Raw genomic sequence first — 26,620 nt, forward strand, 5'->3', positions numbered from 1 at the left:
ACAATGCCCTATCAATGAAGCCTTTTACACAGGAAAACATCATATATCACATATAAGGAAGGCAACAGGAGGGATGTAACTTAGTTACTGTACAACATCAATTCTAGGAGGTAATGCAGTATCGAAAGCCAAGTGGGCGACTTCAAAAGACAATATTCAAAGTCTGCATCTTTAAAACCTGGGTTAAAAATACAAAAAGGGAGAACTACTGGACTATGTTCAGGCATAAAGTACAACATGAGGGCCACTGATGCGAAAACACAGCATCTGGACAAGGCAATTTCATTCTGTACTCACTGTCAAGAAAGCAAAGCAGAGAGGAGGGGAAAACAGATGAAGACCTGGAAGAAAGTAAACTTCTGAAGTCCTAGAAAGATCTGAAGTTAGGTGGGGTTTAATGAAATAATTCAGTCAATGGCTGAGTTGTTACAGCTCGGGGATGCTGTTTCTACTGTGACTACATAAACCCCCAGAGGTGAAAATGTTCTTCAATCAGTTGATGGCCAGAGAGAATATAACTCATTTGCTGGATGTCACGATTATATAATGCAGTTTTGTAAGCTTCCAGGCTTGTGAATGAACTAACATCCCCGTATAAGGGAGCTGTTTAACCAAGATTATGTCCAAACCCACACATGGGATACAGGTATTTCAGGCCAGGAAGATGAAAGCTGGCACAGATTTTCTGGTGCAGCTCCCCCCTGCTCCCCAGGAGACATTACTACTACTTATAACCCAGAACACTTGCTGCAGTTCTCACAGTCTGAAAGAAAAGGAAGAAAATACTCCCAGACATTAAAAAGTGAATTCAGGAGTTCCAACTGGTGGATAAATGAGTTCAAAAGAAGAAATAAGCCCTGGCCATCACTGTCAGGATGACTGATAGTCTAAGGAGGGAAGAGTACTGTTTTTCTGCAGTGCCACAGGAAACCTGAGAAGACCTGTCTTTGAGAGGTGCCACACCAAAGAAACCAAACGAAAGCATGCACTTTGCAGACTGGACAAAGGAACGCATCTACTACTTACCCATTGCTAATTTCTACCAGAGCAAAAAAAACCATCCTACCCAACTCTGCATTGCTTTGAAGAGAAACAGTGGCAAAATTAAGCCATACTAGGAATGTTTTGGAGTGCCTGCATAGCTTATAAAATAATTGACTGTTTTTAAAATAAGAAATCCTACTATGCAAAATGTTACAAAATATTATTTTATTTCTGTTGCTTGAGAGGTGGCAAGCAACAGTGTGCCCAATAGTTTCTTTAAGTCTGGGGATGAGGAAGCAAAGATGGGATAGCAAAGTAGGAGTAATCCAGGGATGAAAACATCCTTCAACAGTGAGCACAGAGCTCTACTGGGTTTTGTGCTGCCATTACATGAAGGGAAATAACTGAAGGTGCCAGCAACTCCCACACCAGACACCAGGTATTCCTATTGCAGGCTTGCCTGGTACATCATCTTGTCCTCAACGTCAATATTCAAATATTAGGATCAAGGATCACGTTATCATCCTCTTACAATAAGATTTACATCCTGTGCAAAGCAAAGCTCTCATTCTGCTAGCAGGGCAGGTACTGTGTCTGACAAGCCTTTCATGGGTCAGAGCCCAGACCAGCAAGAGACTTTTGCTAGCTAATTTTGCATGCACAAAAGAGGGGAAAAAAGAATGAAGGCACAAGGACAGTCAGACACTGAGCTGAGCCAACAGAGTGTGGGCATCAGAGAGCTGTCAAACACGGCCAGGTGAGGAAGTGAGAAATTCTGCATTTTTCTTGGCACGCTGTAGGAACATGGAACTAGAAGAGCAGATTGAGAGGTCTGTCTGTCCAGAATAACCCTGACAAAGGTTTGTCCCAGTTGTCCCCATGGTTTTGATGATACCCTTCTTCATACTCAAGCTAAACAATAACCCTAGCCTTGCTGCTAGTTTCCAAGAGAGAGAAAGGGAACCTGTGGAACAAATAGCAATCTGGGTGCAAAGGACTAATATCTACTTCCCTTAACAGAAGCAACAGCCTCAGCTCCTTTTTCAGCATGGTATTTAATACACTGGATTATAGTCCAACCTAGGCCCCTGACAAAACAGAACAGGACCGGACTGTTCAAGTCAAACATCAAATTCTGGCAAGTGTAGAAGAAATACTCAAAATTTTAAGGAGCATTCTGGAAATAAAATAGGCTTTTTCAAAGTACATCATTTTCAGATAATTTCAAGGTTGTAATCTAAAAATATCGTGGAAAATAAGGTTAAAATTAGCACACTGAATTTGTGGAGCTTAAGTAAATTTAACTACTAGAAACTAACACCTTTTAATCCCGCTTAAGATGCAAGTAAACTGGACACCAGTTGCAAAGGTACTTTGGACATTTTCTCAGACTAAAATACTAATCATACAGTCATTGAGACAAATTTAGATTTCATGCATATCTATTTCGATATTGAAAGAGATCTGTGAGCATTTTATTTACCTTCTCTATAGAATCCTCAACCATGTCACTGAAATTTTTTTTTTTTATGACAGAAAAAGGACCTGAAGAACATAGATAATAACAGGAAACAAAGGATTTTTCTCTCCTTCCCAAAACCCAGCAGGTGTTACATACTCATTATGCATCATCCAATGAAAGCAGTGAAACAGTTAATAAAATTCTGAACATTCTGGCATGATAAAAATACATTCAAGAAGAGTCCTGTGACATCACTGATTTGCAACATAGAAAGAGGGAGTGAAAGTAAGCTATGCTCCCCTATCTCCTTTTTGGCTTTTTTGTAAAAGTAGAGTTAAAGAACAAACACTTGATTCTATTCCCTTCTGTATTATAAAACTTCTCATCTTTGGAAACTCTGTATTATAAAATCCTTTCTGTATTATAAAACTTGTCCTCTTTGGAAGAAGGGGAAATACCTTTTTCTACTCAAAGAAGTTAATCTACCTTTCTATCATGAGAAACTGTAATTAATTTTCCCATACAGCATCTACTTCTCAGATACAGTGCTGCACTAAACCCTTCTCAATTTAGAGGGATTTCCCTCCCCTTGCAAAAGAAAGCTCCATTATTGATGTCACTCAAAACAAGCCATACTGAGAGACACAGCAACAGTATGGTAATTACCCTTGCACATCCCTCCAGATAATATCAAAGCTGCTTCCAAGTCCTCTGCTTATCTTTGTACTCAAACAAAACTAATAGAAGGATAGGGTCTGGGAAACTCTTGAATTCCCCACATATTTTTCCAAGAACGTATCTCCAAAAATTTAAATAATCTGTGCAGGGCAGTGTACTACCTTACCCCTCTCCCCAGCCACCATCACAATATTCCCAAACACAAGCTGTAATCTGAGGTCATGGGAAATTATTAGGAGATATTTTTACAGCTTACCATAAATTTATGAGGATCAAGCAAAGAACAGGAAAGAGGCGTGTGTGTGTGTGGAATATCAGAATGAGAGGGGGAAGACACTGGAGTTCAGAAAAAGTTCAAGAATCACCAGGAGAAATATGAGGTACACTTTTTCTAAACCAATATTAGATTCCACTCCTATCCTGCCCATCATATTTTTCTGATTTGTCAATGCCAATACTTAGAAGAGAACAGCAGCATATGCCCCTAGCTTGTCCCCTTATCACTTCAGTCTGTTTTACTCTGAGATTATGGGAAAGGGTGTATATGCCCTCATTCTTCCAAGAACAAAACAGAATTAAACTTGGAGATCCTTTAAACGTTTGAAGTGTTGCTCAGCAATGTCTGTATGCTCAAAGACCAATTGCACCGGGCTGACAAGACTTTAACACACTGCATGCCGTGGGGAAAAGACCTCAGCTTTAGGAATAGTACCAGGCTGTTCCTACGTGCATATAGTTCTTCCCTTTACACATTATTGTTCTGAAGTAGAAGAAGGATAACCCACAATAAGCTACTTCTCCAGCTCAGACACTCAAAAAGCATGGCTACAGTTCTATCACCAGACTCACTGGGAGCTGCATGCAGAGGAAGAAAAAACCCAGCTGCAGGCTTGCAAACAGCTTTGAACCTCAAAGAAAAAATATTAGGTTCTTTTAACTAAGGCTGTGTTTCCTTTAGTACGCTGATAGAATTAAGGCCTAAGAATTAAGTAAGGCCTACTTAAATGGATGAGTAATAAATAAGGATATCCTCTTTAAAAGCTTGCTTCTTTTTCTCCACCCAGTTTTGAGTTCACAAACTAGAAATCAGGTATACACAAATATACAAACTGGAAATACTTCATTCACCTTCTTCTCTAACTCAAAAATTATAAGTGTCTCTATTTTACTACCTGATAACTATGTGTTAAAGATTCACAAAATTTAAACCTTACCTTTTGCAAACATTGGCAAAATATCTGGGCTTCCCCAGCTCCAAGTATATTTACTTTCGTTGAAAATGGAGTCAAATTCCACTGGATTCTCCTTCCATCCTGTTAAACAAACATACCTGGATTTACATGGAGTTGCCAGATCTCATTGACTGCTAAGATTGATAGCCCATGTGAAATGTTTTGGGTTTTTTTTTTTCTTTTTTTTTTTTTATTATTTCACAATGAACTCCACTTTGTGAGTCTTGGTTTCACTTCTATTTCAACCTCTATTTGCAATTAGTCCCCCATTCATTAAGAAGTGAGCTGAAAACCTAAGCCAATCTCATTATGCAGGGATTCAAACAGACAAAACACACAGCTGGTTTACCTTCTAAACAGCTAAAATTCTCCTGAATTCTAAATCCCCTGTTGTCTGAACTCAGTTCTTGGCATTTTTGGCAATAAATTACACACACATATAACATATTTCCAGCAGTCACGTTCCACCTCATCATAGTAAAACCTTCAAGATGTTCTGTTTCCATGACAAGGCAGCTGACAGAAATATAGAGATGCTCGTAACAGCAATTCCTGCATTTGTAGCAGATGTCAGAAGGAAGAACCTTTTGATTAGGAATATGGACAAGACCAAGTAATTCCTCTTACCTCCCCTGTCCAAAACCAACACACAACATTACAAGTGTTCAGGCCTGGAAGCCTTGGGGAAAGCAGAGGACCACACAAAAGATCAAGTCAGTAATGCGAAGGCTTGTTCCACATTTTTAACCACAAAGCATGCACTAACAGCTAGCTCTGGACAAAACACATAGTTGCGGTCTTCACTTTATCTTGCTACTGGTTCTCCAACTCAGCCTAGCAATGGTTCAGCTAAGATACTGCAGTTCACTTCTTGTTTGCAGCATCTACTTAGCCATCTCCCATTATATCCCAAATGATAATTAAAAACTCTTGTTACATGAAGAGGTCACGCGATAAAATACTTCTGCTTTTAGACTCAGGGTGCTGAATTTTACCATGTTACAAAATAGCTTTCATAAGTTAATATTTTCATAGCTATCAATATTAAGAGTGGGAAATCCATCCAAAATTATTCTTTTCCACATAATCTTGGTACACAAACCACTATGCAGGTATTTATCAATAATCATCTAGAAGTGCAGCACATCACTGAAACACCTTATTTTGCAGGACAGTGTTCAAAGCTTTAGGACCAGCATACCTTTAGCAACTGCACTGACATCTTCATAAAATCCAGCTATAAGTGCAACGTGCCCTGGCCTGGATTCCGTTGGGACCCGGGTGTGAGAGATTCCCCAGCTGCCATTATTCTCTAGAATACTCCTGAAAACAGGATACAAGGCAGTTAATGCTTATGACTTCTTTAAAGTACAATGAATTGCAGATAAAAAGAGTGACAGGTAGATGCGAGGCAGGAAATGCAAAAAAAAAAAAAACAAACCCCAGACTAAAGCAGATTTTCACTACCGCCTGCTGTCCTGCAAAACAAGCAGAACATTAACCTGCAAATAGTTCTATATTATAACACCCCACAGGGAACATTACTGTTGTGGCCCATCAGGACTGCAAACAGACGAGTTTAGCTGATGTTCCAATATGCTTAGAATTAATGTACTATTTTTTCTGCTGCTTTCTGCTATAGCTTACTTCCCCCCCCCAACAGATCGCTTCTGCCTGGTGTTACTTTTCTTTGTTCTTTCCATTTAGCTTGAAAGTGTCTAGTTCAATCTTCTCTTACTCATTAAATATGCTCAATTATAATTAGTTCTTGTGACCATGTCTGCCTTCATCTGTGCTGAATATTGGAGGCCAGCATCAAGTGAATTTAAAAACCATGTAAATAGAAGGTGCAAATCATTTCAGCAGCATGGAGAAAATTTAAGTAAACCTTGTATCTTTTGCAATGACACTGAAGTAAAGGAGAATACCTTCTCACCACATATACAGAAATACATAAATTGTCTAGGGATTATGCACATACAACAGTCAGATAAAAAGCAAAGAAAATAGAGGACAAAGCCCAGGTGTAAGGAACAGCATCATAAACTACTCTTGTCTGCTGAGGATATGAACAGCTGGAGCCTGTCGGAGAGCAAGCAGTGAACATTACCATATGCTGTTTTCTTGTCTCCATCTTCTGGAAGAAGAAAAAGATTCACTGCCCACTGTCACAGCAAGGGGAGAAAGAACGCAAAACACACCAGGACATACCTTATACTAACTTGTAGGAAAAAAGCAGCAGAATCTTCTGAACAAATTCAGAGCAGTTTTTAAGAGTCAAATCTATCAGGAAATTGTATTATTGTTGTTCACGATATAAGCTACAAAACTTGCTATATTTTTTTCTGATGTGTTTTAGCCCAAGTAGAGTCTAAGTTCATGATTTGTAACTTTATTTTTATCAGAGATTTTATACAACTGTTAATTACAAGATCTGTACACTCTGCTCTAAATATATTTCTCAGTAATGAAATAAGAATCAAAACACAACCTAAATTTCAGGCTCCACTCTAAGCTTGCAGGATTCACAGTTTGCTTGTTGGGGTTTTTTTAATTAATCTTAGACCTCACATTCTCAGGCCTATTTGAAGGCTCACAGGACTATTTGGAAGAGCCCAAATATCACAGTGAAAATTGTAAAAGGTGATACAGCATTCTGACATGTTATTCCTACCTCTCATTTCAGCTAGGGTTTAAGACAAGTTGTACTAAAAAAAGTACTAATTTGAAAAAAGGATTTAAGTATTAGTTAAAGTGGTTTCTAATTTATTCTCACTGGAGACTCCAATCAAAATGCATTGCACTAGCATTAGTGGAAGATTTAAGACAAAAATAAAACGCTTTTGGCCCTCCTCACACTTGTCACAACAGGTAGGAAATTCTTTTAATTAGAATGTGATTTCTATTGAGTTGGAAAGTAATCCTTTACCTTTGCTTTTGTGGGGCTGTATCATAGGATCTGAAGTCAACAATAACACATACCAGACAGAAAAAAAATATAGCCAAATACTGTCATTTACCTGATCAAAATACATTGAGCTATTTTGAATGATTTCAAAGCCTTTTACTCAGAAGAACCATGTAAAAAAATAATTTCCTTGACAGTATAAACATTAGCTACCCATAACAACAATGATGAATATGATATAGTAATACTGCTGAAACATGACAGGCAAGGAAGAAAACATCTTCTCCAAAATCACCACCACCACCACAGCAATTCAGACCACCTACCGCCCCTCACAGCTATCACAACACTGCTGAAAACCAGATTTTTTTCAAGAATATTTGTAAGAGAAAAGACTAGGTACTGGGCATATATCAGCCAACAATCTGCTCCAAGCCTAATGGATATTTATTATTAATTTTATGTACCTACTAAAACTTTGCTTCTATTTATAGCACATTGCTACAAGAATGGTTCTTGCTCATTTAAAAATAATCTTTCCTCGTTAACAACGCAGTAGTGCCCAAAGCGCTCCACCTGGATGAGACAAGTAATCTGGCTGTTACATTGACTGCTACTATAAAGTGGATAAGGGACTGAACACTTGGCACTTAGGAATGAATGTGCAAAAAAGTGAACTTTATATTAAATTACATATACTTTGGGTTAATATTATTGAAAAAGTAAAGCTTAGACAGCAGTAACTTGGCAGAATAAAAAAGGAAACACTTCCAGCAACCAACACCTGATCTTGTCGACCTGTTCACAAGGTTAACTTACAGAAGGTGTGTAGCTCAAAGGTTTGGTGACAAAACGCTGAGCCTCTTGCTTTGAAATTGTAGCAGTATATATATATTTTGGGTTTGTGTGGCAGGGTTTTGGTAGCAGGGGAGGGGCTGCAAGGACGGCTCCTGTGGGAAGCTGCTAGAAGCTTCCCCGGCTCCAAGTCGGACCCGCCGCTGGCCCAGGCCGAGCCCATCAGCGACGGCAGTAGCACCTCTGGGAGAACAGATTTCAGAGGGGAACCCCCAGCGAGTCGGGGGATTGGGATGGGAGAGGAACCCCTCTGCGGGTCCCGAGGTCAGTGAGGAGGAGGGGATGCCCCGCAGCCTGCGGTGAGGCGGCAGGCTGTCCCCCCCAGCCCACGGAGGGGAGCGGGGGAGCAGATGCCCACCTGCAGCCGGGGAGAGAGGAGCCCACGCCGGAGCAGGGGGGGGAGGCCCCCCAGGATGGCCGCCGCTCCCTGGGGAAGCCCGCGCTGGGGCAGGCTGGGACTGAAGGACTGCAGCCCGCGGAAAGGACCCACGCTGGAGAAGTTCATGGAGAACTGTGTCCTGTGAGAGGGACCCCATGCTGGAGCAGGGGAGGAGCGAGGAGTCCTCCCTCCGCGGAGGAAGGAGCGGCAGAGACAAGGTGTGAGGAACCGACCCCAGCCCCCATTCCCGTCCCCCTGCGCTGCTGGGGGGAGGAGGTGGAGGAAATCGGGAGTGGCGTTGAGCCAGGAAGGAAGGGGGGGGCAGGAGGTGTTTTAAGATTTGGTTTTACTTCTCACTGTCTTTGGTAGTAAATTAAACTGATTTTGTTTCTTCCCCAAGCTGAGCCTCTCTTTTACCCGTGGCCATAAGTGGTGAGTGATCCCTCCCAGTCCTTGTCTTGACCCACGAGCATTTCTTTATATTTTCTCCTCCTCATCCCACTGGGGCCAGTGGGGAGGAGTGAGCAAGCAGCTTCATGGTGCTTTGTTACTCGTCGGGCTTAAGCCACGACAATGTAATACAGCTGAAGACATGCCCTGGACTGCCTAGCCCTACACCTTTCAAAAGGCATGACATGCCACGTTTTCTCTTTTCATCATTTCTCACATACATATGGTCACACACATGTGTATTTATATGCAGATTGATAGACAACGAGAGAGATGGCACTTCAATCCTCTACTGGCATTTTATTCCACTCAGTGACCTACCAGCACCTTTGCTTGTTACAAGGCAGTTCTTCCCTTTCATTCAGCCACGTACTTTCAGCACAGGTGACAATGTTTTTACTTCTACAGATTTTGAAATAGCAAGTCTGTAACTCCACAAACAAGGTAAAGCAGAGACAGCAAAACCGCAAGCTTCCCCAACTGGACAAGCTAATACATGGTTTAACTTTTTATTTCTAGATAGGCGTGATAATGCTGAAGGGCAAAAATATCCATTATAACTCTTTCCTAGCCGCTACCCATCACTGCCCCTAGTGATGGGGCCACTACGGCATTCACACCTTGTTGATGGTGCAAAAGACCAACAGTTCTACTGCTAGAAGAAGAAACTGCTCTGGAGGAAGTGTGAAGTCCACTGTTAAAAGATGACATGGAAAACTCACGCTGATGTGACAGACATCAGCCACTGGCAGACAGCACCTTACAAAAACACAACAGGAAAAGCAGATACAAGTAATCCTATATAGACTGGCAAATGCTGTAGCAAGGGCTTCTCAGATTTCTACAGCAGATGCAAATACCCTAACAGCTTCAGATGATTGATAATTCAGGCTTGCTCTGATATTCAAGCCAGACCAGTGCTATTACACAAAAGTAGTCTTATTTAAGACTGTCTACTTTTTTTAGACTAAGAAATTATTTGTCTTATGATAAAATAATTATCTTGATACAAGGAAACGGGGAAGGTTGGTGAAAATTAGTTTTAAACACTCAAGGATATGACTTTTAACACTTTTTTGGCAGGACTAGTTTTTCACAATCTTAAACCAAATCATTCCATTAAACAGACACACACTAGAGAGCACAAGACAGGCAGCAGGGTCACGCATGCAGGAAGGGTGGAACAAATAGGAAATGGCAGCCTGCTGTTAGATCCATTCAGGCCATCTTTTTTAATCACTCCTTAAAAAGCTTCATCAGTAGCTTCAAATTAGAAGACAAGCACATTAATGAACTACTAGTGCTAAACTGAACATCCAGGAAGCAGTTTAAATTAACGACTCTGTTAGGCTTCAGAATTGATACCATGCTGATGTGAATGGAGAAAGTTCACACTCCTGTCTGTTACTGGCTAGCTGTAGTTTTCAGAGGACAATACTGACTCAATTTACTCTGTTCACGGTTTAGCAGCTTTACTGACAACAAGGGACACCAACTCAAATTCATGCATGAATTCTTTCAATTCATGGCAAGGCTTGTTACTTCAAAGGCAGAGGAAAGGCAGTACCCAAGCCACCACAGTTGCCATCGTTTCTCTTGTTCTCTTACATAGAGTTGCCTCTGGAAGTGAAATCTTTTGCATCAGTAGAGATTTCAGATGGACTTACCGCAAGTAAGGCGCTTGGGATGTATTGTTGCTGTTCAATTCATAAAGTGAATCTGCCCGCAGTCCATCAGCAACAAAGAGTACAAGACGTTTTGCTGGAGGTGGCAGTGGAGTCTGCTGAGGAGTCATACCATGAACCAGGGGAGAGCTGAAGTAGATGTCAAAAATGGAGACCAAGAACACAAAATGCACAAGGAGACCAGCGAGTATGAAGACTGGTATACCCATGGCAACAAGCAGGCTGGCAAGGCAAAGTCCAACACTGAGAAGGAGTGAGAAAAATAGTTAGGCAGATGAGACTTATCAGAATCAATATTTATTTCATTTGTTATAGAACAGGAGTACCATAACCACAGTCACTACCCAGGATCCATAATCAATTTCTGCTTCTAACAAGTTTTTCCCCAGAAGTTTTGGTCAAAAGTCACTGCATGGCTAATTCAGACTTTCACATAGTAATTATGTCTCAGCAACTCATCTCTGGTGTTTAGTGGGGTATCAGATGGCTTCAAAAGACCATTGAATCAAGCCAGTTTGTCTGATATTCAGCAGTTTTTTGTAACCTACATCAGTGACAGAAGACTCGGACAATGCAATGTCTCCATGAAGATACTACCCTCTGCCGGCTGATTGCATGACAGTGTTGAGGTATGTCGAGGCAAACACAAGCAAAAGACAGCTAGGGAAAGCCATCCTATAGCAAATTGCTTTTTCTAAGTTTACTATTCAATCCTGGGCTCATTATATTCTGCCTAGAAACAGAAAACTTCTTTTAAAGTAATGAAGATGTTTTGCTGAGGGCAGAACACTATTCCTCTTCTAAAACAGGTGACAAAAGCAAAACAGCTGAAGGATTATGTTTCATTGATAATTATATTCCCTTTTAAAATGTTTTTTCTGCCCTCTCATCCTCTGAAGTCAGGTTAGGGATACAAATATGTTTAATAGCATGTATGCTGGAAATTACGAGTCTGCCACATGTACTGAGGGGTTCACGCCTACTGAAGGCAAAGCAAATATTTATATTGACTCAGGCAAGTGTGGGATCTGAGCCTGAATGAGGCTTAGTTCTGACAAAGTACTATTAGGTCTGTCCAGGCTGCTAACTTAGTTATTTAAATACCAGCTAACTATCAACCTCAACAAAACAACACCGCCACTCACCAGTTTAGAAACAGAAGTTCCTAACAGCCTGGAAGGTTCAGATATTCAATTACCTATGTAAATACACACCTCTTTCTAAAAGAAACTCTTTGTTGCAGAATCTAGTCAGTGCTTCTAAATGACAATATATAAGTTTATCTTGCTATTTACAGAATTCCAGTAGCTGGACAGACACAGGCAGCCACCACACGGTAAGACTATAATTCTTACCAAATAAAGAAAAAAAGACTGCACTACCACATAACCTTAACACTGATCAAAACTCTGAAAGATATTTTTAAATAAAAATTCTAAAGGGCCAAGAAAAACAGAGAAAAAAAACCCACATACTAAAAAAATTGTGAAAGTTAATATATATTATTATTTACTAATGCAAGGAAAATTCAGATCTGTATGCAACTTAACCATAACTTCCAATTCCACCCATTTTCCCTACTCAAACACAGATGCAACAATTCTAGTCCAAATCAGAAACATTAATATAGTAATTTCTCATTTTTGAGATTTGGAGAGAAAACTACATAACAAGATCAAGATAACTAAATACAACATTTCAAAGAGACACATAGTAGTCACACTTAAGTGATCAAACAAAAACTTTTCATTAATCAGGAACTTATGTGCTTCTGTGTCTACAAGTGAGATTCCAAGAGAGACTTGGAATATTTGTAAGTATCAGTTTGTTTATTTTTTATTTTTAAGTACTCAGGGTTCCTGCATGAATTTAAATACATGAAACCACAGTCACAGAAATACCATTAAGTTGAACGCTGGACCTCATTTTATTCAATCAGTTTTATTTTCCATAGGGCTTTTTCTTTTGATATAGTTGTGTTTGATAAGAGAATCCAAACTATTCATGCCTTAAACTGATGAGACTAAACACCCTAATAAACAAAGCAGTTACTTCAGTCAGATACTTGCTGTTGTATACTCCCAGTGCTACACTTCTATAGCTTAACATATTCTAAATTCTTCTAATTAAAGTATTAGTAACCTAATTGTTTTCAGCACTAGCTATTTCTCTTTGCTTTAACTCTCCCCAGGCCTGAGCCCTTGCTTGCAGCAGAGTGCAATCAACACAATTCAGATTGAATGCTGTCTTAGACTATAGTGATCTACAGAATTAATTAAAAAAAAAAACCACCAAACATACTTTCTTTTGCAACCACAGTTTGACTACATTACACTATTCATCTGGGCACAACACATCCAACTGCTCATCACCATCAGAAGGTTTCAAGACAGGCAGCTCCCAGAGCACCTCCTTCTGCCTCCAGCTTAGCTTACGTTGCTCCTTTAATGCATGACTTGGTGTGTCGTCACTGTGACATACCACTGTGAAGAATATCCTATCCTCAGGCTTACAAATACTTTCCCACAGGTATAAAGTGTTTGGAAAGCTCCTAACTGCATCTCAGCTGAATGCCAGAATGGCACTTGGTGCTCTTTCCTAAGGGCAGTCTTGCTTTCAAACTACTAAGCTATCCGGCAAGGTGTTGCAAACAAGCACTCATCTGTGGTTAGAGAAGGCTCCAACCCAACAAACAAAGTTTAAATACAGTCAACAGCAATTCTACAGAACCAGTGACCTTCTACACCTTTTCATCTTGACCAAGTTACAACTCAACTTGGTCATTGCAAGCCCAAAGTGCCTAAAGTTCATTTAAGACAGCTGATATGCAAAATACTTCCTCTTCAAACATCCAAAGTATCATGGAAGAACAAAATGTTTCCAGTAACTAGTTTTCAATGGAAAAGGAAGTTCTTTATCACTGCCTGGGTTTCTCTGGGACTTCCAAACCAAAGCACCCATTCTACCCCTGTAGGACAAACACCCAAGACCAGGCTTTTTTGGGCCCAACTTTCCACAGGTCCATTCCCGTCTCGGTGTCAGCTCCTCTCAACACATGCTGTGCCACTTGGAGCACACCCCCATTTCTTCTCAGCCCATGATACTGATACCTATTTGACTGTCAAGAAGGGTGAAAGACAAGCAAGCAGGCACATGGATAACATTTCTTGTAGAGATCCTCTTCTCTAACAGTGGAATGGGGCAGGCAGGAAAGATCTGACAAAGGAGAGCAATGAGACTGTATCAGAAAAGAAAGTAAAAGAATGACCGTGCACATTAGTCCTCTCAAAGGGAGACAGCGCTCAGGGGAAGGGCAAGGTTTGGGTCCTTGAATGCAGAGTTTTCACCCATGATACAGAAACATTAGTTTGCCTAAAAGGTATGGCAAGATGAATGAAAACAGGCAAGTTAATTTCCAGAAAGCTTCTCCCAGAGACTGAAGGCAGCCAGAGGGATCCCCCAGGCACACTGCCTGTGACAGACGCTGCAACCACTATATGTACAGACCAGGTTCTGAGCCACCCTACGGCAGACAAAACGGTAGCCAAGATAATACATTCAGTCATTCATATTCACTGAACTACAAAATTACTTATCAGAGACCTGACAAATACATCTGGAAACAAACAGGTTCAGATATTAATGAAGTAAAGTATTCCCTGTCAAAGAAATGCCTTCACTAGCCCCTCTGAATTTAAAGGTACTACAGTCTAAGACAGACATGGGTGGAAGACAGTTGAACAACAGGCTGAAATAGCATCTTCCCATACAAAAACCAGTTTGAGAAAGAGCTTGTCTAAGTGATCCATTGCTGTGCAGAAACAGGTGTTGGCTGATACTGGTGCATTTCTTGGCTGAATTGCTACCAACTGGTACAGCACAGAGTTCTTTTAACTAAAAAAAGCCGGCACAACAGGAAGTCAAAGAAATCAAAAAGAGCATCAGAGGTACCATTCAGAAGTCTTCTTCAGTTTGCACCTACACCGGTAAGAAAAATGAGGGTGCTTTATCTCTCCTAGGAAGAGAGATAAAGCAGTCACCCCAGCTACAATCTAAGGCCAACAGAGCTGACAAGGCCAGACTACCAGCATTTCACTATCAACATTTAATTGTAAACTTCCGGATTTCAGGTGTTAAAATATATGTCCTGCAAATTGGAGGACAACCCTCTTCCCTAATTAGGAATGCCAAAGTCACTTGAATTCACATTTGCAGGTATTGGAGCTCCTTAAATCTAGGATGGGCTACCACCTTTCATTCTGCCGTGCAACGAGATAATTTTGTCCATCCATTTCTAGCTACTTGATATGAAGAGTCATTAGTTCAATGGATGCCAAGGCAACAGAGACAAAACATCTCTTCTTGGAGCAGCCATCCATCCCCCAGAACCCTGGTATTAAAAGTCGATTTACCATGGATCACTGAACCTTGAATGGTAAATCATCAAGGAATACAGTGAAGGTAAAAGACAGAGGGACCTCTGGGATTTGTGAATGGACCTCCATAGAAAAGGAGGATTAATGCTAAGCAACGTTTGTGCTGTGTAATTGCAGCTACAAGCATTCGTGGCACGAACAGAAGAAAAAGATTAATATCTCTCACTTCAAGTATAAATTGGATACTTGTGGTCATCTCTCCTCCATTGCACTCTTGCATGAGGGGCCATCACTATGGAGAGGGAAAGTTAATATTTATCTTGAAAATATCCTTTTCTTTACAAGATCTGGACAAAATCTTCATGAGTCAGAAAAAGAAGATTTAGTGAAAACCTCAGTGTAGATCTCCTGGCACATCTGGCTTTTTTCTGCCTATGATATGCTCTAGCATTACACCTTTTTTCCCCCACCCATTTCCAAGAGCAGTGGAATCATCAGTTGACCTGTGTTCTCAAAGATGCAATGCAAGGTCTCAGACTGCAAGTCCAAAGAGGGATGTCACTTAGCAGTCAGCCTCCACACCACCAGTGCAGGATCAGCTGGAACCAGTTGACAGCACCTCTGAATTTGAAAATGCACTGATCTTCACTCATCTGAGTCTTCTGCCACACAGAGATGTCTTCCACTCCTCTTTACTTCCCCCTTTGTGCTTTTGCATCACCATTTGACAGGGTGGTTCAAAAGCCAGTCTGAACCTGCAGATCCAATGTGGGAACTAGAGGCTGAACAGGATCTCATAGACGTTCTGACGGGCCTGTTGGCATCAGCAGGAGCTGCAAATGGAAGCATCAGTATCAAACTCCTTGGTGCCCAGCAGCCTTCTGGCATGCTTTTCTGGCTGAGAAGAGGAGAGAGTAGCTAACCCAGTAAAATTTGGGTGCTCAGCCATCCCTCAAACCTATAGTGTCTACTCTCATGCCTTCTGGGCACAGAGAAAGCACAGCTAGCACTGTATTTGTATCTGCCCTAGCAGGAAACATGCTTTTCTATATACTGTTTCTCTGTATCTCACATGAGATACGGAAATGAAATCCAGCTTGTATGGGATACCACACAACGGAAAATAGAGTCCTTTAGTTTTCTCCTCCCCCCTCTGTTACAGAGGTCATCACGAGCAAATTTCTCTGTAGAGCCTGGTGCTTCATAGTTCAAGGCAGAAACCTTGCTAGGCATGCTAAAAGGAAGAAATAACAAGGATAAAAGGAAAAATGTGGATTAAAGTCTAGCTTATAAGAACAAGCAAAAGCCACAGACCGTCAAGAAAAGAAAAACAGACATGTATTAAACACGCACAGCCCTTTTCATTTTGGAGGACAAGGAGCCAGACCTATTTATTACTAGTGCAAAAATGTCTCTGCCCTCAGGTGCCTAGCCATCCAAAAAGTGGATAAACAAACTGTCACTTGGAAATATATCTTACATCTTTCTGTCAAGAAAACTTAAGCCAAGGATATCTCAGCATTTTCGTGTCCTCTGATACTTTCCCAGGCAATTCCTTAGCAAGTGACTTAGTGCACTACCTCCCACAGTCCTTACCTTCACAAAGCAACACGCCAGCTTTGCCCAAATCCTGACTGTATTATTCTACTTAATTCTGTTAAGCCATTGCCTATCACACCAAGAGAAGAGAAAGAAGCTTCTAGCCTTGTAGATAACAGCAGAGCATGTTGCAACCTATTTGCCACATGCCATTTCCTACTGTCCATCCAAACGTATCACTTGTTATAATACAGTTCAGACAGCCAATTCACCTCCCTACAGACTCAGCCCAACTAGTAAGCTATGTATCAGACTCAGATTTATTCTTTTCTTTCTATATTTTTTCCTTCTGTCATTGCCTCCTAAACTAAATACAGAGCCAATACTGATAACTGTCCAACCTCCAGTACGTCAGAATTTAAGCTATCCCAGTAAGGTATTTTTTGTTCAAACAATTTGGAGCCAGAACACAAACCTGGCATGGATTCTTAAATAAAGACCATTTTTGGATCCTTAACAGAAAGGTACTAAAGATCCACCAAGCTACTCACTGCCTGTTAAATATGAGTTGTCCACATGAACAGAGCAAGTAGAAAATTAGCACTGCCCTGGCTATGGCAGGGGCTTCAGCAGACTTCAGAGCTTCTCACTTTATTGGATGTTGTACACGAGCAGAGAAAAGAGCGAGCAGATGCAGGGGAGCAATCATTCTGACAGACAGCAAGGCAGAACCATCAGACACCTTTCTTAAAGTCTAGGAGATGAAAGAAAGAAAAGCAGCAAGGACCTCCTGACAGCAATTAATTATTTTTCCAGAATAAAGTGATTCACATGTATTAGAGAAGGGTTTTTTGGTTGGTTTGGTTTTGGTCTTTTTTGGGGGTTGTTTGGGGTTTTTTTTTCCCCAGAATCCTCATACGGGAAGTTCAGCTAATGGCAGATGGGATGAAGAGACCCTCTCTTTCTTTGTACTAGCACCTATCAAAACAATACCAAAAATCCTGCTATTAGCTGTGAGTTCCTCCATGTCAGTGCGAGGACTAAAACACCCAGACTGTGACAGTGGCAGAGGAGCAAGTCAGCTGCAATGAGCCACTGAAGCCCAACCATCAGAGACAAGAAGCAGGCAGTTTATTTCACATGAGCTTTTCCCTCTTTTCAAGTTGATCTGTAACTTGCTGACAAGACTTCACCCCCCTCTTTTTTTTTTGACTCATGCCACAGAAGCTACATCCACAACCCCAAGCTGGATCAGGTTCCTCAGTGCTTAACAGGAGAGCTGACATAATTAAGTGCAGCCCTCATTTTCCCAAAGTAATCTACATCTAAACTGCATTCCTCTGAAGTTATAATCTCTCAGCACTATTTATGAGGCAAAGAAAACTGTACTTGTACCACAATACAATATAGTTCTTAGTGAGAAATGTAACATTTCCCTTTTATATTTTTCATTCTTCACATAAGCAATAAAACATACAGAAAATACTACACGGAATATGCCCCATTGGCAGGAATATTTTTTTAAGGATAATAAAGTGTCAAGACAGGGAGCTCAAGATAAATTAGTTATTTCTTTTAGAGGGACCATGCTTCACTAATACTGTCAAGTCTGTTGGTTAAGATGAAGAAAATCCATTGGAAATGCATTTTCAATAAGCATCAATGGCCTTGCTAAGTATCTTTTACAGAAAAAAGAAATAAGACAGGAATGTCTGCAATGTTTCTGGTTGACGAATACATTTTTCAACTAAACAGTGTTGTGCATTTTGTAATTTAAACTGTCAAAGTAGTGACTGTACAATTTGTCCGTACATAAAAAATAATCCTTGTGCTTAGGGCAGGGGAGCAAAGTGGAAGTTGTGTGGTCTAACTGACAGTATTTTGCATGGTATGGCAGTTAAACATCATCTAAGACGGTACTAGCAGTCCCTATGCTATTCTTTTACTAATTTAGATTTTTAAAGAGTTACACTAGTCAAGAAATGCAATCAAGTCATTCCTGCTGTCACAGCACATACACCTATTGACTGCATAAAATAATTTATACAAGAGACTTGCCAGCCAGTCTCAGAGTAACTCTCTCTCATATCTTTACACCCTACTTAAGAAACCCCAAATCCTCATCTTGATTTCATAATATAATCATACTATGAATAGAAGTGGGATAGTGATACAGTCCCTTTTCCTCCTTTCCAAAATTTCATTCTCTTTCTCTATGGAGACATAACATGCTCTGCCAGACAATGAAACTGCAACTACAGTATTTCCACTTGCTCTTGCACTGAAGTGGCTTTTGTAATTCAAACCATCTGTTTAAAATTATTTAATGTTCAACATCTTCACTGAGCATTTTAGGGATTATAACAACAAACAACATCTGGTTTAAATGTTAAATGTGGTTCAGTAAAGCACATCCAAAGCTGAGGCAAAGAGCTCAAAGAATATTTAATTTTCTTTTTAACATCACTTAATAATCAAAATTACTCCACCTGCCTAGAAAAGTCTCTTTTGCCAAAACTTTTCAAGCATAAATTTAACTATGGCCTGCAAGGTGCCAATATAACATCAAGTATCCTAATACCTGAACGTATTGCAAATCAGTTACCCCAATATCAGCCTACACAATTTTCTCTGAATTATCCTGTAAACATGGGAAATCATATCCCTAATCTCCCAGGCACAAAAACATACTTGAGAATAACACTGACAACAGGACAGCATTGACAATGAGAAGAAGGGTACTTCTTTTAGAAATGATGACCGCTTTGAGGCATGAAAGAGAAAACAAGGGCCCCTTTGGTAACCCTTGTTAGCCAAGTGGAGGAAAAAAAATGAAAAGTAGAAATTCAGCATTAGATCTGCTCAGTATGCAGGCAGCTAGAAATTCAGAACTCAGAAAAAGCAAAACCCAGCAACAATAAACCCTGAGTGGTTTTGCTGCAAATCAGCTATTTCACTGGGCAGCAGCATTTGGGGGGGGGCCTATGCCTGTTTTCAGGAGGTATTTGCAAATCCTCTTGGGTATTTCTTGATTTCCGAGTCATTCAACAATACTCTATCAGCAAGTCTTCTTCAGGCACTACTATTCTACAGCTTAACATGCTATTTTCATCTCAATATGGATTATTTAGTTCTTTTTGTGCTGCCAAATGTGTTGCATTACTCAGATTTCTCTATTCTTGCAAAAATTAAGGATTTTTTTTCTATCATTGTTTTTTCTTTCCCTGTTTGGAGATCTTGTAGATAGATTTTTTCATGTTACCAGTTTCATGGGATACTTCTGGGGAAAGAATGTCAGCCTGAGAGTGTCTAACAGAACCCAGCCCACTGACTTCCACAGCTGCTATGGTCAAGAGGCAAGCGGCACTTCAGAGAATGCAAACGTATGGAAGGCAGTTTGCCACAGCAATCTTGCTGTCTCATCGGAGCCCTCTCTGACAAACGAAAGCTGAAAGCCCCTTGAGATGTTTTCAAAGAAATTGCACTAAAACTATGCAATAAAGCATGTGCACCAATACAAACAGCACAGTTCTTCCCTTTAGCAATAAAAGGTACAAGGGTCAAACTCTTCAAAGTCATACAACAAACAATAACATAGAGCACTCAGGGAAAGGGATGGAAAAAGAAATTTCAGCTGCATTGAGCTTTACAAAACCAGCTTGCAAATGTATTCTGTATACACACAGAGGAGAAAACAGCCTTTGACAAACAAACAAACAGTGCTTAAAGTATATTCCATAGAAGCTAGTATGAATAAGGTTTAAACAAGCTGACAGAAGTTGTTTGTCTTAAGTCACATTTTCTTATCAATATCAACCATTACAAATAAACAGGAATTATGTCAAATAGTAACAAGCCAATCTGTTGAAACTTGCATATAAGCCTCTGAATGCCAATTGGCCAATAGCTTCAGTTTGAAGGTGAAAAAGGACTACAAGACAACCTTCTAACCATACAGTAATAATTTTCAATAAAATTTCAAAATAAATTTCAATACAATAACTTTCAATAAAAGGAATACAAAAGTCAAATAATCAGTTTGTAGGGTCCCACCCTTCCAAAAGCATTTTTCTAAAAAAAGGACTTCCAAGCTTTTGAGTTCAAAAGTACTACTTAATTATGCGAGCCAGTTGAACATAACATATAACTGAATACTATTCAGCTGGCTAGCATAATTGATATTTTATATATCTTTACATACCAAACTTCAGTTCACAGCAAAGTTGACAGAGATAGAGGTAAAAGTCTCCCACCAAGAACAAAAACTCTCTTAAAGCCTGAGGTGAACACACACAACGAAAGCAATCCAAATGGGAGATGCACCGCGCGACACAATTCACCGACGAGCGCGGCTGAGAAGAGCAACCTGTGAGCCCAGAGGGGAGCGATGGCCGGTGCCCTCCCGGGACAGGGACGCCCGCCGCCCCCCCACCCCCGGCGGCAGGCGGGCGCTCTCCAGGGTCCTGCACCGCTCCCGGCCCCACGCAGCCCATCGTCTTCACGGGGCGACCCAGTACTCGGCACCATCAGAGACCAAGTCCCGGGGAAATCCCACCCTGAAAACATGCCGCCAGGAAGTATTGCTTCGTCATAAAGAAATAAGCACAAGGGAAAAAAATTCTCCAAGTCCTTCACTCACCAAATGAAACAAACTACTGAAAAAAAAATTGCAATAGCCAAGTTGTAAAGTGCAGAAGAACACCAAAAGGATGGATTATATTACCTTCAAGAGAGCACCAAAGTTCTCAGCTAGCAGTGTAAGTATATACAGTATTTGTCCAAGGATACTTTGAGGTGTAGTAAGAAATCTTTATGCAAAGGAGTCAGCTCCTCTTCAACTCTTCCACTAGCAGCCATAGTTGCAAGGTGTTCACATAGAAAGCACTTTCCTAAGTGTGCATAAGACACAAAACCCACTCAGATTATCAGTTACTGCAGCCTGAAATACTTACATTCACTTTAGAATAAAGTTCTTTTTGCTCCAACAGCAATCTCTACTAACAGAATAATTAACATTCGTAAACATTTATGATATATCATAAATATATCATATCGTAAACACCCTCTGCTGAAACCCTGTGAGCCTACGTTTGTTTTTAAGACAAAGCCAAGTCACTTTTCATTTCTGTGAGACACCTTTATTTTTCAGCTGCTGACTGACTCTAGTAATTAACAGAGCCAGGAAATGATTCCTGGAGACAATCAGTATTCTGCCTTTTTGCAATATGGGGCCCTGGTGATTTAAAATGAAAGCTCCCTACCACTCAAATTTTTTTGGCAAAAAAATGGCAATAGCTTCATTGTAGAAAAAAAGCTCAGAGAGCAAGACAAAAGCTGTTGGAGACCCAGAAACCTGGAAAACACAGATGGGCAATATCTCTCCAGTTCTCCTATTACATCTTCCCCCCAAAGATGGAGAATCATTTGTAGTTTCCTGATCTCTCTGCTGGCAAAAGAGGGGAGCGATACAACACAGATACCAAAGAGATGAAAATTACTATTATGAGACAGACATTAAATACAGTTTCATGTCAAGAACACGAAGGCAAAGTCTACCTATCTCAGTATCTGCTCTCAGGAAGGACACAACCAGCTAGTTTTGAGACGACAGAAAAAGTCTATTATTCACTTCTGTGTAGCAGTTATTCACCTGTACCCTACCATCTGCAGAAACTTGCTTGTAAGTAAAAGCATGTTTGAGGCCTTCACAGTCACAAATACTGCAAGGAAAACAAAGCCAGTACAGCTGCAGAGAGTTGTCCTGTCCTTCTCTGCTCCTGCCCACTTATTCCCATGTCAAACCTCTTCCTTGGGCTGGCACAGCCATCTGTACAACTGTATAGTCAAGCAGACTGGAGAATGAATTCAACTGAAAATAACCTCAAGAAAAAAAAGGGAAGGAAGAGTAAAGATAACTTTGCTGTAGTTTAGTTCCCCAATCTAATTCCCAATACAAACCTCTGTGTTGGCACCATCTGCCAACTGCATCTCCTCCCAGCAACAGTGCTAACTCAGCATGTTCAAAGCATGAACTCAGACTCCTACTTTGTTCTCCAAAGCCTGCATCTCAAACTAGTTGTATTCCTTTTATTAACACCATAGTTTATTGCATGACCTCCTCCACAGGCCATCTCAAATCTCTCTTATCCCATTTCCCCTTATATTTGAACATGACTGAAGAACAGCAGGCAGTATAAGGAAAATATAAGGGGTTTTTTTGCAAAACTGTGCAAATACTAAATTGAAGAGGAGTAAGGTGAAGCAGGCAACCCTCAAAAGCACAGAGCAGCAGCATGGAATCAGCACAGCAACATCTCCGCAAGCTGGCCCATGCTTCTGCAGTGATAGGAATAAATAAGATATTTTCAACATCAAGCCTTAATTGTCTTGACCTCCACAAAGCTTCAATACAAGACACTTAAATTCAGGCCAAAACAGCTTTCCATTTGAATTTAGTACCTTTAGACCTCAGAACTCAAGAATGACTTTATAATGATCATTTTCATACTTCACTTCAGGGTACTGTTTCCCTTCCCCATCTACACTGTCCTTCACCATGGTGCAGCATGCTAAGGCATACCATCTTAGAGTGGTCTGTTAACCCTCTAGAGCAGCTTGCTGTGCAGCCTACACTTCCAGACAACGCACTCCATCGTCCAGACTAGGGAGAACAAAGCCCAAGCAATTCAATACTTTAGTGTTTGTGGTGTCATAAAAGGTCATATCTTTTACTCCCAAATTATGTCTCCTCACTCAACTGTAACAGCATTTTTCCTATCTATTCATTCTCACAAAAACATAATACACACATCATGAAGCTTGAACAAGTTTTCTAAATCACTCCTTAGGCTCCGAGTGTGTTTGCTCACTGTATTTTTGATGGTAGGCATCCAAATATCCACTGTTCACCATAATGCTTCAAAACAACACTTTTAGAGGTAGAAAAACACAGCCAAACTTTGATTCAAAGGGATTTGGGGGCTTTGTTTTGTTTAACTCAGGTCCTCATCTGACTTCATGGGACATTATCACATTTTTGCTGAGGCTGAAAACATTTCCAAGAGCCCCTTCACACTGCTGTACTGCTTTTACTTCAAATCCCAATTTAAGAAACACTTTCTAAAGTCAGTTTCTCTGGGTAAAGCTATGTCTGTACTTAACACACAAGTAACTGTTCACTACTGATACAATCTATTCTCATTAAAAAACGTGCCCTTAAAACTGATACAGTTTCAGAGAAATGGCAGAGGTCTGTAAGCACAAACTACTAACATTATGAATCTCAACATGTGCATTACTCAGCTCCTGCAGAATATCAAAATATTTTTGAGGTTAGAGTTTACAAAGCACTAACATTCTATTTTTAAGGTCTGAAGATAAACATAAAAATTGTAACTTCCATAAAGTTTCTTTTGAAAGGGAGTAAAAGTTAGTCTTAAATAAACATACATAGACAAAGATTCTTTCAGGTAGCTCAGTTTTAGAAGAAGAGTTAAGCAAGAGTTGGCAGAACTCACAGATCTGCATTATTTTAAAGTAGAAATCAGATTTGTTTCAGATTTGCCTCCATTACTTTGTTTGCTGTCTTGATTGGGAATCCAATCAGACGAAACAAAGCTACCCTACTTCACTGTAGGACTCACTAGGACACGTTAATTCATACATTCCAAGTATTCAGCACATTTTTTTTTAAATGAAATCAACCCTGTCTGTAGAAGCTGAAACAGAAAACCCCTTATAGCTTGACTTAAACTGTGCGTTCACTCATTGTGAGAGCAGTTGACACTGTACTAGAGTAGCATGGAAAGAAACCATACTTTACACACATACGACCCCACCAAACAGCATAGAGGGAACCTGAAACTGGTCATATGTTTAAGTTCATTAAACTTTGAAGCATTAACTCAAGATTTAACACTTCTACCAAAATCAACACAGTAAAAGCAAAGACTGATTTTTTTTTCCCTACTTATTTCCATCTCAAGAACTGCAAGTTTAAAAGTTCATGAAAAAACACGCATAGATGGAAGAAATTATTTATACAACACCACCTCCAAAAAACTCTGAAGATTTTTTTTTCTACAAGCCTCTTGTATTTTGGATACTTAGCTTGTCAGACCATTTTTAGAAATCAAGCTGAGATGTATTTAGGTATGTTGTTCTTCAGATATAGAACTCGAGTCCTTCAAAAGTTAGAAGGAAACATTAATTCCAGTAAGAAACAACACAGCTTGATGAACAATCTGCCTTTCTCAGAATGACTAGCAAATAAATGAAGAGAAAAATAATTTGTAGCTGTCTCTAGTAGACCTATATAATGCTTTGTTTCCAGAACTTACACATCTTTTTCCACCTCACACATCCTCCAAAGCGCTATGCTTTCCTTACCAGGTTTTCTTCTCAGGTCTCTCAAAACAATATCCGTTCGGTATACCACATAAGAAACTGTTTTGAAGCATATTGTTAAAACCAAACTTTTCTACCTACATTCTTCAGCTCTGGAATACACATTTCAGCTGTATTAACTTTAGCCCAGCTAACCATAAATTATTTTGGAGCAACTGAGTGACAACTGTAAATATTTAAGTTAGTTTCATAAACTCAAACAAATAGAGGAATACTTTTACATTATTTTAGGTGAGGAAGAGGGAAAAAAAGTTAGTCCTTCCTGCAACCGCACACAGAAGTCGGCAGAAATCAGTCTCTTAAAAGAAAGATAGAATTTAGTGTTTGAACTACATCTGAACAACTTCAAGGCACATGTAAACATTGCCGATCGCCACTAGAGGCTGCTACAGGACATCAGTAAGTTTTTCCCTCCATTTTAAGGGAAGAGGCACAACAACAGCATATCAACTGTTATCACGTTTATACTTAACATGCTTTAACTCTCCAGAAAGGAAAGGAAAAGCACAAGATTTCTCTAAGGGTTACTAATTCCACCGGAGCACCAACAGTGAAATATTCTTATTTTTATTGTGGTCTGAGTCGAATTTTAAAGCATTTTCGATATACCACCATTTTACTTTATGCTACAACCAGGTCACACTCCAATACTCTCGTTTTGTATATGGACAACATAAAACAGTAAGTTAGTAAAAAAAATTCAAAGTTTATTACAGGAGAGAATGCAAAATTGATTACACTATTCACAAATTTTTATGCAAATTAAAAACAGAAGGAAAGCACTGATCTTTTATAGCATGCTATCACGATATGAATGGAACAGTTTGCAGTCACAGTACTGGACATTGCTTGTAGATTTTGGTATCACTGCAAAACGTTGCCACTATTTTATTACCAAGATTACAGCCGCAGTTTTGCTCTCAGTTAAGCAAGTAACTCCTAGTGAATCAGCTGTACACAAACAGAGCTCCTATTAGTGGGAGTAGGACGTTACTGTCAAAGGGACAGAACACAAACCAACACTGACCCTGTTGTGCATCATTTCTAGTGAGCTGAACTTCCTTCGGTAGCAAACGCCACCTGTTGCTAATCTCTGGCTTCAATTCAAATTTCTTGCCAGGTAAGAGACAAGGTAAGAGACAAGGTAACAGCTTCGCAACGTCTTTTTAAAACTGACTGCGTCGTACTTCCAGACACGCAACTTACTACCACCCGTGCCTGCACCCTCCCCAGTTCAAGGCCTAGCAGCCACACCTGATGCCGGAGAATTGCTCAGGCCACCCAAGCACCCGCCCGGACCGGGGGCCCCACACTGGCCCACCCAACACAACCCGGGCACCGGGTCGGTCGAGGGGTGCCTTGGAGCCCGGGCCCCAGCCCGGCCTCTGAAGCCGAGCCCTGCACCGCGCCCAGCAACGCCCTTAGGCCCCAGACCGGCCAGAGCTCCCCGGAGACCGGGCAGGGCAGGGCTATGCCCACCCCCTCAATCAGGGACCGGGACCCGAGCGACCGACCCAGCGGCACCCTTCCCCTTCCCTTTTCCCCCCGGGAAGCACTCAGTGCGCACGCGCCACGACTCACTCCTCTCTCCGCCCGCCAGGCCCGGCAACTTCCGCTTCCGCCTGGCCGCTTCCGCCTGGTCGCCCCCGCTGCCCGGCCCCGCCCC

The 26,620-nt window shown here is 40.6% G+C and overlaps 1 protein-coding gene across 2 annotated transcripts in view; it reads right to left on the bottom strand.

The window, feature by feature from the left end:
* Positions 1 to 26,604, bottom strand: part of PIGN (phosphatidylinositol glycan anchor biosynthesis, class N) — a 111,241-nt gene extending 84,637 nt beyond the window's left edge. For both annotated transcript variants that reach the window (XM_010585984.1, XM_010585985.1), the window contains exons 1-4: positions 26,536 to 26,604; positions 10,616 to 10,876; positions 5,558 to 5,679; positions 4,339 to 4,437 (exon numbers count right to left, since the gene is read on the bottom strand). In XM_010585984.1, the coding sequence (XP_010584286.1) occupies positions 4,339 to 4,437; positions 5,558 to 5,679; positions 10,616 to 10,842 (448 nt within the window). In that variant the 5' untranslated portion in view covers positions 10,843 to 10,876; positions 26,536 to 26,604. The remainder of the gene's footprint in view (positions 1 to 4,338; positions 4,438 to 5,557; positions 5,680 to 10,615; positions 10,877 to 26,535) is intronic.
* Positions 26,605 to 26,620: the final 16 nt, after the last annotated feature.

Source organism: Haliaeetus leucocephalus, unplaced genomic scaffold (genome assembly GCF_000737465.1).
Source record: "Haliaeetus leucocephalus isolate CR32 unplaced genomic scaffold, Haliaeetus_leucocephalus-4.0 Scaffold137, whole genome shotgun sequence".
NCBI classification, from domain to species: Eukaryota; Metazoa; Chordata; class Aves; order Accipitriformes; family Accipitridae; genus Haliaeetus; species Haliaeetus leucocephalus.